The following is a 20371-nucleotide window of genomic DNA, read 5'->3' on the forward strand; positions in this document are numbered from 1 at the left end:
AGTGTGTATGTGTGTGTGTATGTCATACTCACCTGTCTTCAGGGTCCGGGTGCCATGCCTGCTTCCAGCCCCTGTCTCGGTCCCGCCGCTTCGGCTGTGTGCAGTCTCCCCGGGGCACGTACGAAGCTTGCAGGACCTGACGGTGGATCACCTGATGCAGTCACTTGACACATCAGCTGATCGATTCTCGTGGTGTCGCCGGCTTTTTCGCGCCCGACCGGCTATCAGCTGATTACCGGCAGCTCCTGCAGTGATGGGCCAGGATCAGACTCCCCTGCAGGAGCTACCGGTAATCAGCACAGACGTGAGTATTTATTTATTTATTTATTTTTTTGCACTGATGCTTCAGCTGATTGTATAATCGGCTTTTATACAATCAGCTGATGTGTCATGTGATTCACGTAGTTTAACCTGACACATCATCTGATCGCTTTGCCTTCCAGCAAACCGATCAGATGATATTGGATCCTGATTGGACGGCGCGGGACCCTAACCCAGGATTACTGCGGAGGGGGGTTTATTTCAATAAAGATGGAGTCACTAATTGTGTTGTGTTTTATTTCTAATAAAAATATTTTTCTGTGTGTTGTGTTTTTTTTTTATCATTACTAGAAATTCATGGTGGCCATGTCTAATATTGGCGTGACACCATGAATTTCAGGCTTAGGGCTAGCTGATAATATACAGCTAGCCCTAACCCCATTATTACCCAGCTAGCCACCCGGCATCAGGGCAGCTGGAAGAGTTGGATACAGCTCCAGAAGATGGCGCTTCTATGAAAGCGCCATTTTCTGGGGTGGCTGTGGACTGCAATTCGCAGTGGGGGTGCCCAGAAAGCTTGGGCACCCTTCACTGTGGATTCCAATCCCCAGCTGCCTAGTTGTACCCGGCTGGACACTAAAATTAGGCGAAGCTCACGTCATTTTTTTTTTTTTAAATTTCATCAAATTCATGAAATAATTAAAAAAAAAAGGGCTTCTCTATATTTTTTGTTCCCAGCCGGGTACAAATAGGCAGCTGGGGGTTGGGGGCAGCCCGTACCTGCCTGCTGTACCCGGCTAGCATACAAAAATATGGCGAAGCCCATGTCATTTTTTTTTCTTTTTGGGTAAAAAACTGCATACAGTCCTGGATGGAGGATGCTGAGCCTTGTAGTTCTGCAGCTGCTGTCTGCTCTCCTGCATACACTAGTGAATGGAGGATGCTGAGCCTTGTAGTTCTGCAGCTGCTGTCTGCTCTCCTGCATACAATGAACATTTTGAATAAGGAAATGACATCAGACCTTTTTTTTTTTTCATCAACAATCTTTAATGGCATTGTGCACTGATTAAAAACGCAATGAGCAAAAACGCAGCAAAAAAGGCACCAAATCGCGGCAAAAACGTGACATGCAGCACCGCAGGTGACAGAGCAGAGCAAGTTGGTGACATGCTCTGCTCTGAAACATAGTGTGCTGCATGTCACTGTATCCACTCTGGGACTTGTTGTGCAGGTGACCGGATGATACATGTCACTAACTGCCCCACTCTGTGATTTCTGCTGCATAGTACCAACTGTATACACTCTCACCTGCACAACAAGTCCCATAGTGGAGACAGTTAGTGACATGTAGCATCCGGTCACCTGCACAACAAGTGCCAGAGTGGAGAAAGATAGTGACATGCAGCACACTATGTGTCAGAGCAGAGCATGTCACTGTCTCCACTCCGCTGACCTCACAGCCTGTACACGTTGCGATGGATGCAGGGGGACACAGAACAAGTAATCGGCCGACACTGGAGTCATCTGATTACTTGGGATGAATTGAGCAGTAAAATGCTCTGGTGCTCGATGGGTGAAGCCCATGCCGATTTTTTTTAAAAAAAATTCATTAAAAATAAAAAAACAAAAAAATCACATTGTTTGTGGGCTCCCGCTGCATTTTCTATTGCTAAGGGTAACCAAAGCAGCTACTGGCTGCTAGCCCCCGCTGCTTGGTGTTACTTTCACTGGCAATAGAAATGCAGGGAATCATTTTTTTTTTTTATAAAGGTTTTTCCCTGAAAACGTTTTTAAGAAAATGACGTGGGCTTCGCCATATTTTTGTATGCTAGCCAGGTACAGCAGGCAGCTACGGGCTGCCCCCAACCCCCAGCTGCCTAGTTGTACCCGGCTGGGAACCAAAAATATAGAGAAGCCCTTTTTTTTCATGAATTTCATGAAATAATTAAAAAAAAAAAAAAATGATGTGGGCTTCACCAAATTTTTGAGTCCAGCCAGGTACAACTAGGCAGCTGGGGATTGGAATCCACAGTGCAGGGTGCCCAAACTTTCTGGGCCCCCCACTGCGAATTGCAGTCCACAGCTGCCCCAGAAAATGGCGCTCTCATAGAAGCGCCATCTTCAGGCGCTGTATCCAACTCTTCCAGTGGCCCTGGTGGCAGGTGGCACGCTGGGTAATAAGGGGTTAATACCAGCTATGTTTTACCAGCTGGTATAAAGCCCGAGATTCTTAATGTCAGGCGAAGTTTAACCTGGCCATTAAGAATCTACAACAAAGGGATTTAAAAAAAAAAAAGACATCACACAGAGAAAAATACTTTATTAGAAATAAATACACTGACACAGTAGGGACTCCATGTTTATTACTCCCTCTCACCCCTCCACGATGAGAGATTTCTGTACTGACCATGCCAGGAGAGAGCGAGGAAAAGAGAGCGAGCGGGGGGGGAGAAGAGAGCAAGCGGGGGGGGAGAAGAGAGCGAGCGGGGGGAGAAGAGAGGGGGGGGGAAGAGAGAGAGGGGGGGGGAGAAGAGAGAGAGGGGGGGAGAAGAGAGAGAGGGGGGGAGAAGAGAGAGAGGGGGGATGAAGAGAGAGAGGGGGGGAGAAGAGAGCGAGGGGGAAGAAGAGAGAGAGGGGGGGAGAAGAGAGAGAGGGGGGAAGAGAGAGAGGGGGGAGAAGAGAGCGAGGGGGTGAAGAGAGCGAGGGGGAGAAGAGAGCGAGGGGGGAGAAGAGAGAGAGGGGGGGAGAAGAGAGAGGGGGGGAGAAGAGAGAGAGGGGGAGAAGAGAGAGAGGGGGGGAGAAGAGAGAGAGGGGGGAGAAGAGAGAGAGGGGGGGAGAAGAGAGAGAGGGGGGGAGAAGAGAGAGAGAGGGGGGAGAAGAGAGAGGGGGGAGAAGAGAGAGAGGGGGGAGAAGAGAGAGAGGGGGGGGAGAAGAGAGAGAGGGGGGGAGAAGAGAGTGGGGAAAGAAGAGGGGGGGCAGAGGTGCTCTGTCACCAACTGTCTCCACTCTGTGACTTGTGGTGCACGTGACAGAGTGCAGACAGTTGGTCCCCTGCAGCAGGACAGATGGCAGAGCACAGCGGTGACATGCCTGTCAGTGTCTTGCTGCTGGGAGGAGCACACGATCACACTGCCCGACACCGGCCGCTCTCCTGACATCGCAGCAGAGCGGGCGGGTGGACAGTGTGATCACATACTTACGTGCAGGGGGGGATTCAGCTGAAGAACTCCCCCCTGTACTGCACACTGGCGCCCCTTGCCTCACCATCTGCAGGACGCCGGCTCCACACTGACGTCCTCCGGATCCTCCCCTCGATGCTGAGCTGTGACGTGCGGTAGTCACCGCCCACAGCTCTGTCACTCAATCTGAGTGGCGCCGGCATCCTGTGACGTACCCGTCTTGTTTGAGAGCCCGGAAATGCCGGGACGTCAGAGGATGCCGGCGGCCACAGCTCCAGGGGGTCATGTGACAGGCACTGAGCGTGCAGCATAGCGCCGCTCAGTGCCAGAAATGGAAATACAAGCCAATGGAGAAAATACCTAGAATTGTAAGTAGAACTTCGACAGAAAATAAACAAAATGGGTGAACCACCCCTTTAAATAGAGAGGCGTTTTGGATCCTGATGTTAAATACAACTTATTCAACAGGTTTAAATAAAGGTCCGATTTAATATTAGATTATTGAATTTATATTGTTTGTTAATATAATTATTGTCTTTTTAATGCAATAATTTTGAACTAAAATCTATTTATATATGCATTATCATCTCTGTTTAACTTTTTGGGATCTTGAATGGAATTAATAATGTTATTTATTCATATATACACGCAGTCATTGTGTTTGATGTAAACTTGAGTTGTCATTTATCTGTATTTCATTTATTTATTTTGAGGAATTATTATATCACAATTTTGTTGCTGATTATATGTATATCTAATATATAAAGCTGAATGTGTGTATGTGTGTATGTATGTATGTATGTATGTATGTGTGTATGTCCGGGATTGGCATCTGCACTGTCGCAGCTACAGCCACAAAATTTTGCACACTCGCACTTCTGGACCCCGAGAGCGTTATAGGCTATGTTTCGAGGGGAAATTTTAACCCCGCGCTTTACAGTTATTCGCCAATAAACCTGCCTCCATTAAAGCGAATGGAGCTGGGAGCAACAGTGCAGCCAGAACTTCAGAAGAATGCGCAGCCACGCCCTTATATGGAATGTTGGCATGTCACAATGCAGCCAGGGAAAGAGACAGACACAGACAGGGAAAGAGGCAGACACAGACAGGGTAAGAAACAGACATAGACAGGGAAAGAGACAGACACGAAGAGACAGACACAGACAAAGAGACAGACTGACAGGGAAAAGAGAGGGAAAGAGAAAGACAGGTTAAGAGACAGACACAGACAGAGACAGACTGACAGGGAAAGAGACAGACAGGGAAAGAGAGGGAAAGAGAAAGACAGGGTAAGAGACAGACAAAGACAGGTAAAGAGACAGACACAGGGAAATAGACAGAGGGAAAGAGACAGACAGGGAAAGAGAGGGAAAGAGACAGATAGGGAAAGAGAGGGAAAGAGACAGACAGGGAAAGTGACAGAGAAAGATAGACAGACAGGCAAAGAGATAGATAGACAGACAGGGAAAGAGACAGACAGACAAAGAGAGAGAGAGAGAGAGACATAGAGATATATACAGAGGGGGAGACAGACAGAGAATGGGAGAGAAACAGAGAGACAGTTACTATCCCGGGGAGCGCCGGGTGCTATGTTGTGAGGCAAAATTTTAACCCAGCGCGTTCCAATTTACCAATCAATTTTGCCCCTATCTACATAATGGGGAAAAAGTGAAACGAAAAGTGTTGGGGGCAAATTGACAGCTGCCAGATGTGAACAAGGGGGACTTAAAAAATGAGGCGATGGCGCCAAAGAGTATATACCGTACAGTTGCTAAGGTGGGGCCCCGACATGGGATACTCACCGGACTCGGGGATATGAACACACACACAAAATGCACCACACACTACCACGTGCTTGAACACATATACCACCCTCAGCACACATTTCAACACACATACACCAACCTCGCCACATAATCGCCCTAAACACACACAAGTCTGGTATTATCCTTCAAAATTAAAAATCTGATTAATAAGCAGCCAAACTACAAGAACAACAAATGTACCACATAGGAAATACGGAAGCTGTCAGTCACATGACCTGTCTATTATGTGTATGTGTGAGCTAATATACACTGTCAAGGGGGAGGGCTTTCTGTTGCCTGGAGATTTATCAGGCTGCCTATAGCAACCAATCACAGCTTAGCTTCTGTTTTGCTACAGTTAATTAATCTGAGCTCTGATTGGTTAATATAGGCAACAATTTAATAATTACATTACATTTCTATCTATTTGTTTTGTGGTTTTTGTGTGCAGAATACATTTTTGTTAATACATTCTATTTTGTTATCAGGACAGCAATATTGCGCATCAGGGTCACCATATGCGAAAAAAATTAAAATTTAACTTTTAATTAATTTATTCATAAAAATGAGGATAATCCTCACTAATAAAAGGACAAACAATACAAATAAGGTTTGACCCCTCCTACTTTTTCAAGGGTTCAATGCAAACCATAAACAAGCTAGTACCGCTATACAAGGTGGAACTTTTCTCACCCATAAACCAGGTGCCAGTTTCAGAAAGTCCACTGATAAATAAAGAAATGGATTTATCTCACCAAATTCTGATATACCACATATTAGATTCGAATGGGTTCAGGCATCCTCCTGACGGAACCTCATGATTAAGAAAATGTACCTCCCAATACATTCAATTTTGTTAACAGCAGTTATTAACCCGGGCGAAGCCAGGTAGTACAGCCAGTATGTATATGTGTATATATAAATATATATATATATATATATATATATATGTACCGACCCGGGCTCGGCTGCGACCGAGCAGCTCGGATCCGGGCTCGCTGGTGGGTAGCTCCGGACCCGGGGGCCCCGTGGTCACTTCGATCTGAAAGGGGCTGGCGGTTTAGGGGACGTAGGTGTACAGCCGGAGCCGTGTTTGAGTTCGTGACGCCACCCACGGGTTGTGGTGAAGGTGGACACCACCGCTGCTATTGCGGGACACCCAGGGGAGATGTTATGCAGCAAGTTGTTAACCCCACCGTGGGCAGGGATGGTGGCCCCAGGACCCGTTGGGAGTTGTAGTTTGGCTGGGCGGTGCAGGGAGGTGCGCGGCCGGAGGGCACACACAAGTCTCTGGTAAACCAAGTTGATGGTGGTCGGTGCCCGCAGCCGGCTGCGTCTGGTCCCCCACCCGGTTGGTGGTCTCTGACTTTCTCCTGCACCGTGTAGTGTAGCTGTTGACTGCCTGTGCTTCAGCGACGGGAGTCCGCTCCCCGGCTTTGTGAATGTCGGGAGAGCCCTTTTGCCCGCAGACGCTGGCCCGTGGGATCTCTCTGCCTGTGCAGTGGTTTTCTATCCCCCTCGTTGGGCTGTTGTCTTCAGTCGGGACTTTGGGTGGGAAAGGACCTATAGTCCAGACCGCAGTCAGTTAATTAACTCGGTCCAGTGGCTTCTGGACCTCGTTTCAGGGTCTGAGTACCCCCCTTTGTGCTCCGGTTTCCGATTCGATTCCCCGGGTCGGTACCGGCGGGCCACTACCCTGTCCCGTTCCACCACGGTTCCACCGAGCCGTCTTCCCGGCTCCTGCAGGCTGAGGCCGCCACTTGCCTCCTAGCCAAATGTACCAGGGCTCCTACCCTGGCACCTGTCAGATTGTTGCATACCTGACACACAGGCCTGCTTCCACTTTTCTCCACCTCCTGAACTAATCTCGACTGCACTCCAAACTGATCTGACTGTTTTACTCCCCACTGGGAACTGACCCTTCTCCAGCCCCAGGCTCTCTGAACTCCTCGGTGGGCGTGCACCAACCGCCTGGTCACGCCCCCTGGTGTGTCTATCCAGCCCTGGGGGTGGTGACTAGGGTTTAATGGTTGGCTGATGACACCTTTTTAGGGGACAGGTGTTGTGCGGGGCGCTAACTGTGACTACCTGGCTAGTCCCTGGCGTCACATATACATATTGGCTTATTGGTATTTATCACTGTATGGTGGATGTATTTGTTTAAATATGTTTGTATTTTTACCTCTGCATGCAAGCAACCTTGATATTATTGTGTGGACCGTGTAGAGTAGGTTCCCTTGATCATGTGTAGTCTATCTGATAAATGAGTTCATGAACTTTACTTAAATCTGTGTTTTTTGGTGTGAGTAAGGACCGCTCAGGTCAGAAACGCGTTGCTTTGCTCCTAGCTGATGCTTTTGTCTATATATATTTTTTATGTGCCTTGAGATTTTATCCATTTGAATAATGACTTGGATTTTACTGTCACGACCAGTGCTGTCTTTTTTCTATTTCTCAACTAAAGGGGGCTTTACACGCTACGACATCGCTAATGCGAACTCGTTGGGGTCACGGAATTGGTGACGCACATCCAGCCGCATTAGCGATGTCGTTGCGTGTGACACCGATGAGCGATTTTGCATCGTTGCAAAAACGTGCAAAATCGCTCATTGGTGACATGGGGTTCCATTCTCAAATATCGTTACTGCAGCAGTAACGAGGTTGTTCCTCGTTCCTGCGGCAGCACACATCGCTCCGTGTGACACCGCAGGAACGAGGAAGCTCTCCTTACCTGCCTCCCGGCCACAATGCGGAAGGAAGGAGGTGGGCGGGATGTTATGTCCCGCTCATCTCCGCCCCTCCGCTTCTATTGGGCGGCTGCTCAGTGATGTCGCTGTGACGCCACATGGGCCACCCCCTTAGAAAGGAGGCGGTTCGCCAGTCACAGCGACGTCGGCGTGCAGGTAAGTATGTGTGACGGGTCTGGGCGATGTTGTGCGGCACGGGTAGCGATTTTCCCGTGTCGCGCCACAGATGGGGGCGGGTACCCACACTAGCGATATCTGGACCGATATCGCAGTGTGTAAAGCCCGCTTAAGGGTACTATGCCTTTAAACTATATGGGACAGCCCATATGATGATGTCATGTTTTTGGAAACTTCTGATAGGTTTATTGGCAACATCTGAGTTAATTAGAGACATACCTGTGGATGTATTCTAATATGCACCTGAAACACATTGCTTCTTTGTGTAGCGTCATGGGAAAGTGAAAAGAAATCAGGCAAGATCTCAGGAAGAGAATTGTAGACTTGCACAAGTCTGATTCATCCTTGGAAGAAACTAAAATTGAACTGTTTGGCCATAATGACTATTGTTACGTTTGGAGGAAAAAGGGAGAAGCTTTGAAGCCTAAGAACACCATCCCATCTCTGAAACACGGGGATGGAGGGACTGGTGCACTTCACAAAATAGATGGAATCATGAGAAAAGAAGATTATGTGGAAATACTAAAGCAACATCTCAAGACATCAGCCAGGAACTTAAAGCTTGGGCAGAAATGGGTCTTCCAAATGGAAAATGACCCGAAGCATTGCCACGGGTGTGTCAAGGATAACAGACAGTCATGTGGTTTCTGGTTATAGATGGTCACAGCATTTGGCTACGCAAAATGCTCCCTGACTTTCTTTTTATATTTTAACATATTTATTGATTTTCAAGAAGCATAACTGAACATTGACATACATAAATGGGAAAGTGATATAGTGGTACCATTAATAACATCAATCGAGAGTCACCTATTAAAAATACTCACACACCTCCAGTGACATCAGATATAGTAAATTTGACGTCAACCTGACACAGCAAGGTAACACTTTTTTTTCCCCAGAACACAAGAGGAAAGAAGAACCTGAAAAAGAACAAATGGAGGAAAGAAGGTATAAAGGAGAAAGAGGAAAAGAGCGTGATACCATGGGGACCCCTCCCAGCTAGGTCCAAGATATAACACTATAGAACATTCAAGAACACATCTTCACGTGTATACCTACAGAAACCACATCCTACATAAAGCCGGGACTGGTCAAGAAAGATTCCCAGTGGAACCATTTCATGGCAGTGGAAGCTACGTCATTACGAGATTGAGCAAGTATCCTTTCCATCCGATAGATCACGTCCACCTCGCCTACCCATTCCTCCAAAGATGGCGGCTCTGTGGTCTTCCAATGTCAGGGGATGACGGTCTTGACAGCCTGAAGGAGGTGCTTAAGTAAAGATTTTTTATACAATTTTTTAGGCAGCGGAAACATATATAAGAGAACTGCCTCTGGTCGTCTGGGCACCAACACAGCTGAGATCTCCTGGATTGCTCTCAAGACTCAATCCCAAAAAGCCGCCAAGACCATACATGACTACCAAATATGGATCATGGTGCCTCCCTGCTGTCTGCACCGCCAGCACACGTCTGGGACCCCAGGATACCATCTGTGGAGCAAGAAAAGAATACATTACAAACAGTCAAATATGGTGGCGATTCAAAGATATTTTGCGGTTGTCTTGGAGCATCTGGTACTGGGTGCCTTGACTGTATGAAGGCATCATGAAATCTGAAGATTATCAAAGGACTTTGGGTTGCAATGTGGTGCCCAGTGTCAGAAAGCTGGGTTTGCGTCCTAGGTCAAGTGTCTTCTAGCCGGACAATGACCCCAAATATACTTCACACAGCACCCAGAAATGGATGGCAATAAAGCACTGTAGAGTTTTGAAGAAGCAGCAATGAATCCAGATCTAAATCCTGTTGAAGAAATAAATGTAAGAAAACATGTGTAATTGCAATAAAATTCTGGGAGAAATACTTCATTTTCTCAAACAATTTAAAGGGTGGAAAGTATTCAGACCCCTTTAAATGTTTCATTCTTTGTCTCATTGCTGTCATTTGGTAAATTCAAAAAAGTTCATTTTTTTCTCATTAATGTACACTCTGCACCCCGTCTTGACAGAAAAAAAACCAAAAATGTAGACATTTTTTCAAATATATTAAACAAGAAAAACTGAAATATCACATGGTCATAAGTATTCAGACCCTTTGCTCAGTATGGAGTAGAAGCACCATCCTTTTGAGCTAGTACAGCCATGAGTCTTCTTGGGAATGATGCAACAAGTTTCTCACACCTGGATTTGGGGATCCTCTGCCATTTTTCCTTGCAGATCCTCTCCAGTTCTGTCAGGTTGGATGGTGAACGTTGGTGGACAGCCATTTTCAGGTCTCTCCAGAGATGCTCAATTGGGTTTAGGTCAGGGCTCTGGGTGGGCCAGTCAAGAATGGTCACAGAGTTATTCTGAGGCTAATCCTTTGTTATTTTAGCTGTGTGCTTAGGGTCATTCTCTTGTTGGAAGATAAACCTTTGGCCACGTCTGAGGTCCAGAGCACTCTGGAAGAAGTTTTCTTCCAGGATATCTCTGTACTTAGCCACATTCATCTTTCCTTCAATTGCAACCAGTCGTCCTGTCCCTGCAGCTGAAAAACACCCCCATAGCGTGATGCTGCCACCACCATGTTTCACCGTTGGGATTGTATTCTGCAGGTGATGAGCAGTACCTGGATTTCTCCACACATACTACTTAGAATTATAACCAAAAAGTTGTATCTTCATCTAATCAGACCAGAGAATCTTATGTGTCATAGTCTGGGAGTCCTTCATGTGTTTTTTTGCAAACTCTATGCGGGCTTTCATATGTCTTGCACTGTGGAAGGCTTCTGTTGATCCACTCTGCCATAAAGGCCCGACTGGTGGAGGGCTGCAGTGATAGTTGACTTTGTGGAACTTTCTCCTATCTCCCTACTGCATCTCTGGAGCTCAGCCATGGAGATCTAGGTGTTCTTCTTTACCTCTCTCACCAAGGCTCTTCCCCCACTATTGCTTAGTTTTTCTAGACAGCCAGGTCTAGGAAGAGTTCTGTTGGTCCCAAACTTCTTCCATTTAAGGATTATGGAGGCCACTGTGCTCTTGAGAAACTTGAGTACTGCAGAAATTCTTTTGTAACCTTGGCCAGATCTTTGCCTTGCCACAATTCTGTCTCTGAGCTCCATGAGCAGTTCCTTTGACCTCATGATTCTTATTTGGTCTGACATGCACTGTGAACTATGAGGTCTTATATAGACAGGTGTGCGCTGTACCGCCCCGTGCTCGGCAGCCGAGCTGCTCGGATCCGGACCTTCAGTGGGTGGCCCGAGGGTCTCTGGAGCCAGGGGTCTCGCAGTCACTTCAACTGAAAGGGGGGTTGTGGTTTGAGGACGTAGATGCACGGCCGGAGCCGTGTTAAGTTCGTGACGCCACCCACGGGATGTGGTGAAGGTGGACACCACCGCTGCAGCTACTTGGGCACCCGGGGGAGATGTTTGGCAGCAAGTTGTTAACCCCTCCGTGGGCAGGGATGGTGGCCCCGGGACCCGTTGGGGGTGTTTGGCGGTGCAGGGAGATGGGCGACCGGAGGGTGCTGTTGTACTCACTATTAGTAAACACATGAGTCTCTGGTAAACCAAGGTGATGGTGGTTGGTGCCCGCAGCCGGCTGCAGTCTGGTCCCCCACCCGGCTGGTGGTCTCTGTCTTTCTCCTGCACCTGTGTTGGATGATGGACTGCCAGGGCTTGCAACTTCAGGAGTCTGCTCCCGGCTTTTGGTTGCCTAAGGAGCCCTTTGCCCGCAGACGCTGGCCCGTGGGATCTCTGAGCTGTGGCGGTGGCTGCTTATCCCCCTCATTGGGCTGTTGCCTTCATTCGGGACTTTGGGTGGGACAGGACCTCTAGTCCTGGCCGCCATCAGTTAATTAGCTAGCCCCCAGTAGCTTCTGGACCTAGCTTCAAGGTCTGAGTACCCCCCCTTTGTGCTCCGGTTTCCGAGTCGGTTCCCTGGGTCAGTACCGGTGGGCTACAACCCTGTCCCGGTCCACCTCTGTTCCACCGAGCCGTCTTCCCAGCTCCTGCAGACAGAGGCCTCCGTCTGCCTCCCAGCCAAAGGTACCAGGGCTCCTACCCTGGCACCTGCTCAAATTGGTTTCTCGCCTCTGCTGGAGCTGCACACAGCTCCAGCCCACACACCTCTCCAACTTGAACTCTCAACTCGTTCTGTTTACTTTCCTGCCTCAGGCTCTCTGAACTCCTTGGTGGGTGTCTTCCAACCGCCTGGTTCCGCCCCCTGGTGTGTCCATCAAGCCCTGAGGGGGGTGACTAGGGTTTAAGTGTTTGGCTGTATGTTACCTATGAGGGACAGGTGTAATGCGGGGCCCTATCTGTGACTACCTGACCCAGCCAGGGCATCACATGCGCCTTTCCAAATCAACTCCTATCAGTTTAATTAAAAACAGCTGGACTCCAATGAAGGAGTAGAACCATCTCGAGGAAGATCACAAGGAAATGGACAGCATGTGACTAAAATATGAGTGTCTGAGCAAAGGGCTGAATACTTATGACCATGTGATATTTCAGCTTTTCTTGTTTAATACATTTGCAAAAATGTCTACATTTCTGGGTTTTTTTCTGTCAAGACGGGGGATGGGCAGCAGAGTGTACATTAATGAGAAAAAAAATGAACTTTTTTGCATTTACCAAATGTCTGCAATGAAACGGAGTGAAAAATTTAAAGAGGTCTTAATACTTTCCATAACCACTCTGTATATATGCATGTATATATGTATGTATATATATATATATATATATATATATATATATATATATATACATACATATATATGTGTATATATATATATATATATATATATATATATATATATATATATATATATATTTTGTTCGTAGCTGAGGTTTATTTTGCAGTATTCTATATTTTAATGTCTATTTTTCTGTTGAATAAGAAGACCTTAACAGACTATAATGAAGTTTAGCAACTGATTACTGTTCTAATGTTCTAAAGTGTTAGCATACATTTGTGAGCACGACTGGAATAGCAGTGATTGTTTCTATGGCAGCACCAGTGGATATGATCATCATCGACCGTCATTGGTTTTCGCCACTATTAACCATCGCTGAGCATGTATACTAGAGGTACCTCACCACGTCCAGTAGGTGGCGCCGCCGTCCTGCACAAACCTCCCTGGCGGCTCCAGGTTCACTAGCACTACATGGATGGGACAATTCATCAGCCAGTGACAGCAGGTACAGTAATATAATGATTACAGGAGGCACAGGCCGGGGTCACAGTGAACTTTGTCTCTTGTAGTCTCCTGCGACTTTCAGTTTACTCTTCCTTTATGGCCTGAAAGAGGGAGCTCTAAAGTCTACGCGAGTCAGCGCTGATTGTCTGCAGCTGCAGAACACATGGACCTGCGACCACTGATGATGGCAGCATGCAAGCACTGGGGCTCTGCGATGCGCACCACAACTCCCAGCATCTACAGCTTCCGGCTCTCAGGCTGGAGTTGTCGCACACTGGCAGAACTCTGTAGATTTCTGTCGCAAGATGCGCCCTGTGCCAAAGGGACAATTGGGACTATGAGACGATATTCCCAGATTGTCAGGAGCGAATGGTCTCTGTACAATGTGTGAGATAAAGAATTACTATTATTCATGAGCGCAAAACTCCACTGTAATAACTGGAAGTATACAACTGTAAGAACAAAGAGAAATAACACAAAGTAATACTAAATTCAATCATCATATTACAGCCGAGTGTGGAGCAACGCAACTATTATCTCTATCTATCTATCTATCTATCTATCTATCTATCTATCTCTACCTATTATCTATCTATCTATCTATCTCTACCTATTATCTATCTATTAGAACACAGAGCGCTAGAGTCTTTAAATTTACCAGAATATAAGAATACCCCATAGACAACGTGATACAAATGTATAAAACATTTTATTATTATTATAGTGCACAGGGTATTGCAGTACATACAATCAACAATTATGAGAACCAGATTTGAGTAGGTGAAGGAAGAGGGGAGACCCCCACGTGACCCAGGGAGTGTATCGGTGGTTATAACGGACCTGCCAGACCAAATAATTAAAGAACTTATTGTGGCAACCTCATGCTCACAAAATGATCCCAAATAGAAGTAAACACATCCATTGTGTCACTAAGTTACAGGACCCATAACTTAGACCATTGGCCTTGAATCAGGTCATGACTCAGAGAGCCCATATATAGGGCTGCACAATGGATGGGATATATCTTAGGGCAAAATTAACACTCAATGCAATACAAATGTAGCAAAATACAGAGTGCCCCAGCAATAACATATGAGTCAATCATTTAGTGAAGCATGCATGCTTACCACACACAAGGTAGGCGTCCGAAAATCCTGAAGGACACGTGGGGACCGACGTCCCGACACGTGTTTCGTCACAATGCTTCGTCGGGGGACGAAGCATTGTGACGAAACACGTGTCGGGACGTCGGTCCCCACGTGTCCTTCAGGATTTTCGGACGCCTACCTTGTGTGTGGTAAGCATGCATGCTTCACTAAATGATTGACTCATATGTTATTGCTGGGGCACTCTGTATTTTGCTACATTTGTATTGCATTGAGTGTTAATTTTGCCCTAAGATATATCCCATCCATTGTGCAGCCCTATATATGGGCTCTCTGAGTCATGACCTGATTCAAGGCCAATGGTCTAAGTTATGGGTCCTGTAACTTAGTGACACAATGGATGTGTTTACTTCTATTTGGGATCATTTTGTGAGCATGAGGTTGCCACAATAAGTTCTTTAATTATTTGGTCTGGCAGGTCCGTTATAACCACCGATACACTCCCTGGGTCACGTGGGGGTCTCCCCTCTTCCTTCACCTACTCAAATCTGGTTCTCATAATTGTTGATTGTATGTACTGCAATACCCTGTGCACTATAATAATAATAAAATGTTTTATACATTTGTATCACGTTGTCTATGGGGTATTCTTATATTCTGGTAAATTTAAAGACTCTAGCGCTCTGTGTTCTAATGTATTTCTGAGTTGTTGCCTATAATGTCTGGCCTTTTTAGGTTATATATGACTATTATCTATCTATCTATCTTATCTATCTATCTATCTATCTCTACCTATTATCTATCTATCTATCTATATCTACCTATTATCTATCTATCTATCTATCTCTACCTATTATCTATCTATCTATCTATCTATCTATCTATCTCTACCTATTATCTATCTATCTATCTATCTCTACCTATTATCTATCTATCTATCTATCTATCTCTACCTATTATCTATCTATCTATCTATATCTACCTATTATCTATCTATCTATCTATCTATCTATCTATTATCTCTCATTTATCTATCATATATTATCTATCTATCATATATCTATTATCTATTTATCTCTATCTCTATTATCTATCTATCTCTAGCTATTTATCTGTCTATTTATCATGTATCTCTCTAGCTATCATTTATCTATCTACTGTTATGTATGTATTTATCCTCTATTTATTGATGCTTTTTAATAATTTATCAGCTACTATTTATGAATGTATAATATATCTATTCTTAAAAAAAGTTTATTTGTTTATAAATATACTGCAATTATCTGTCGATATCTTTCTATTATGACTATATATAATAATAATTATTATTATAATAATAATTCTGATATATACAAATACCAATATTTTATAGCATTCCTCCTTGCAGTAATAGGCTGAAGGATATATCTATGTATGTATCACAGCACAAAAGTGAAGCAGCGCCAGCTCCCACAATGTGTGTGTGTGTGTGTGTGTGTGTGTGTGTGTGTGTGTGTGTGTGTGTGTGTGTGTGTGTGTGTGTGTGTGAAGGGGGGGGGGGAATTCAAGTCCCAATATATAGATCTTGATATTCGTGTATATAACATCCAAAAAAAAGGCAGCCCTCCTGGAGATCCTGTGCCGCAAAACGGGTGTTAATTTGCCCATGTGGCACTAGGGCATTACGGTCCGTTATTTTATTCAAAAAAATCGTCTAGAGTGCTACCTACATTTTGTTTTATACTATCTATATCTATCTATATTTATCTTTCTATCTATCCTTCTATATATTATCTATCTATTCTAGTCTATCTATCTATTTATCCATCTATCAATCTATCTATCATTCTATTATATAACTGTCTGTCTATTTATTTATAACCATATCCATCCATCTTTGGTAACTACATATAATAATTCTGGAAATTATAAAGACGTGAACATTTTTATACATTGGAAATGTATCAGACTATTACATTTTTTATGATCTGGGCTGTTTAAATTATGATCATTGAAAATAAATTAACATATTTATATTTTGTGATTTCCATGACAGATAGAGAGTGAGATAGATAGATAGATAGATAGATAGATAATAGATACTCTTGATAGATACGATAGATACCTATTTTTGTTTTTGACCTATCCTGTAATATACACATAGTTATACACTATACCTGTTGTACATTAAATGTTCATGGAAATCACTAAATACAAATATGTCAATTTATTTTCGGTGATCATAATCTAAACAGCTCAGTTTATAAAAAATGTAATAGTATGAAATATTTCCAATGTATAAAAATGTTCTTTTATTTGTATGAGCCAGTATTATTAGATTGATGATACCTAGATGATAAATATGTTTGTACAATAGTGTCACTCCTTGCAATATTTTCGCTGTGTAGTATTTGATATTGTCATAATTTTAAGAGATGATCTATCTGACATCTACAGTGCTTCTCTCTCTATTTATCTATCTATGTATCTCTCTATCTATCTATCCATTATCTATCTATCTATGTATCTCTCTATCTATCTATCCATTATCTATCTATCTATGTATCTCTCTATCTATCCATTATCTATCTATCTATGTATCTATCTATCCCTCTATCTATCCATCAATATATCTATCTCTCTACCTCTCTATCTATCTAATCTATCTATCTATCTATCTATCTATCTATCTATCTATGTATCTATCTATCTCTCTATCTATCCCTCTACCTATCTATCTATCTATCCATGTATCTATCTATCTATCTATCTATCCATGTATCTATTTATCTATCTATGATTCTATCTATCTATCCCTCTACCTATCTATCCTTCTATCTATCTATCTATCTATCTATCCATTATCTATCTATCTATCTATCTATCTATCTATCTATCTATCTATCCCTCTACCTATCTATCCTTCTATCCATCTATCTATCTATCTATCTATCTATCTATCTATCCCTTTACCTATCTATCCTTCTATCGATCTATCGATCTATCCATCTATCCATCTATCTATCTATCTATCTATCTATCTATGTATCTATCCCTCTATCTATCTATCTATCTATCTATCCTATCTATCTATCTATCTATCTATCCTTCTATCTATCTATCTATCTATCTATCTATCTACCTATCTATCCTTCTCTCTCTGTCTCTCTCTCTCTCTCTCTCCATCTCTCTGCAGGGTGATTCTGGCAGTTTGCAGCCTTGTAGCCGGTGCTGGCAGTGCAGTGTGTGATGTGGGTGCAGGTGCCATCTCCCACAGATCAGCAGGACCATTGTGCTGGGTGGGGGCTGGGGGGCTGGCGGTGACGTTGCTGCCATGTGATGCCTTTGCTATAAGGAGTGTGGAGCCGCCCTCTGCTCCCGGAGCTCTGTTCTGTGTTCCCGGAGCTCTGTTCCTCTGCTCCCGGATCTCTGCTCCTCTTCCCTGGCTCTGCCCCTGATGTCTGCGGGCAGCAGGTCTGCTCTGTGCCCCTTCACCCCAGCAGCAGTAGCCGTGGTCAGCGCTCCAGGAGGGGACAGGGGGTCTCCTCCAGCCCCCCCAGCCCTATGAGCTGCCCTCCAAGCCATGACTCTGAGCTCTGACATGACCGATGCCTCTGCTCTGGCTGATGAGACCGACATAGATGTGGTGGGAGAGGGGGAGGACGAGGAGCCCAGGGGCCACTATGCTCCGGAGGAAGAGGAGGAAGAGGAGGAGGAGGTGGTGGTGGCAGAGGAGCTGCTGATGCCCAGGTCCCCAACCAAAGAGCCCTCATACAAGCCGGGCAGCGGCAGTAAGACCACCCTGGTGAAGCCCCCCTACTCGTACATTGCCTTAATCACCATGGCCATCCTGCAGAGCCCCAAGAAGAGGCTGACCCTCAGCGAGATCTGCGACTTCATCAGCCAGCGCTTCCCGTATTACCGGGAGAAGTTCCCGGCCTGGCAGAACTCCATCCGACACAACCTGTCCCTCAATGACTGCTTCGTGAAGATCCCCCGGGAGCCGGGCAACCCGGGCAAGGGCAACTACTGGACGCTGGACCCCGAGTCTGCGGATATGTTTGACAATGGGAGTTTTCTCAGGAGGAGGAAGCGCTTCAAAAGGCAGCAAGCCCCGGAGCTGCTGCTGAGGGAGCCCGGGCACTTCCTGCCAGCCTATGGCTATGGACCCTACAGCTGTGGCTATGGCATCCAGCTGCAGCCCTATCACCCACACTCTGCCTTGATTGCCTTCCAGTCCCAACACAGACAGCCAACTAATGCTAGTGCCATGCCAGCTCCATCCCTGCTCCCAGACCTGCCCAGGACATGCACCTTCTACCCTCACCAGCTCAACCCCGCTCTCCCAGCCTCCCTGCAGACTGCCAAGACCTCCGCGCTCAGCCGAGCCTCCACCTTCTCCATTGAGAGCATCATTGGTGGAGACATGAGCCCAGTCCAGTGCAGCAACCCTTCCTCCAAAGCATCTGGGGTCCCCGTTATCTCCAGGGCCCTGGTGACTTTCTCCAACACTCCTGCTGCTGCCCTAGGGGGGGCCCTGCAGCCTGGAACCATTCTTACCAATGGGGAACCTTATACCACTAGGATTGCAAACTCTTAATACAAATCAGGCTTGTGCTGAGAAGGTAGGATCCTTTCTATGGCTTCTGCATTACTGTTGCCTTTATATGCCATTGGTTATACCAGGAAGGCCCTAGCAGCCATGCTTGCCACCTCTAATGTGTGTTCGTACCAAGCCAAGGTAACCAGAAATTGCAAAAAAGCCTTCACCACAGTGGCATGGTACTTCACCCCACATTCTGCCAGTTGTGGGGTTCTCAGGTCTGCCAGAGTCATAGCAAGTCTCTAGGAATAAAAGCAATAAGTCTTTTCTAGTGCACCAGAATGATTGACATGTTTACACAGAGAAAACTGTCATTCTTTATTTCCTCCTGTGTTTTGTATTATAATAGTCTGGGGTTTTCTACTTAAGTGTTCTTATTAATGTAAAATTCTTACTGCCAAGTATTATTGTATCGAGCTCATGTCAACATTTTTCACGATTTTTTTTTAATAAAATGTTTAATTTTAAAAAATACCAATAGTGAAGTTTATTTCATTCATATCTATTTATATAGAGGAAAAATACATTATAAAATACATTATAAAATATGTTCTGGCTTTTCTATATTTTATATTACCCTGTTACACTGGCATTCTGTACCAGAAATATCCAAGAGTAATAGTGCAAAAAAAAAGGAAAAAAACAAAAACAAAATAACACAAAGCGATAAAATAATAAAAGGACCAAAATGGGGTTACAATCAGTCCCGAATATTTTTTGTACTTTTGTTATCTCTTCGAGTCACTGGATGCAGAAAAGTTTACTGCTAAAGGAAAATAGAAACATAGTTCTGGACGGTTTACTTTGTCTTTAAATACTTTTACTTATTTTTATTACGTTTCTATTTGTAAATAATACAACTACATTACAATACAATCTGCTTATGTCTATCTAGATAGTTACAGACGAATGGTGCATATATATATATATATATATATATATATATATATATATATAAAATTATATATACATTCTAAATATATGAATAAACAATATTCATATATACATGTGCATGTATATATATATATATATATATATAGATATATATAGATATAGATATATATGTGCGTCTGTGGGTGTATATATGTATATATATATATAATATATCTGTGTGTGTATATATATATATATATATACACACATATATAATATATACACATATATATATACACATATACGTGTGTATATATATATATACATATATATATATATATATATATAAATAAAATCTCTCTCTCTCTCTCTCTCCCTCTATATATATATATATATATATATATATATATATATATATATATATATATATATAAAACGGAGCCTGAGCAAATTTGTGGA

General features: G+C 44.3%; 1 protein-coding gene across 1 annotated transcript; it reads left to right on the top strand.

Annotated features, from left to right (window-relative positions):
• The first annotated feature begins 17844 nt into the window (after positions 1-17844).
• FOXD1 (forkhead box D1) lies at positions 17845-19513 on the top strand. Its single transcript, XM_075342144.1, has one exon. The coding sequence runs from the start codon at positions 18020-18022 to the stop codon at positions 19034-19036; it is 1017 nt and encodes a 338-aa protein (XP_075198259.1). The 5' UTR covers positions 17845-18019; the 3' UTR covers positions 19037-19513.
• The last annotated feature ends 858 nt before the right edge of the window (positions 19514-20371 follow it).

Source organism: Anomaloglossus baeobatrachus, chromosome 1 (assembly GCF_048569485.1).
Source record: "Anomaloglossus baeobatrachus isolate aAnoBae1 chromosome 1, aAnoBae1.hap1, whole genome shotgun sequence".
Lineage (NCBI taxonomy): Eukaryota > Metazoa > Chordata > Amphibia > Anura > Aromobatidae > Anomaloglossus > Anomaloglossus baeobatrachus.

Bases quoted from the DNA above. Each gene is read 5' to 3' on its own strand.
- FOXD1 (XM_075342144.1), top strand. From the start codon at position 18,020: ATGACTCTGAGCTCTGACATGACCGATGCCTCTGCTCTGGCTGATGAG.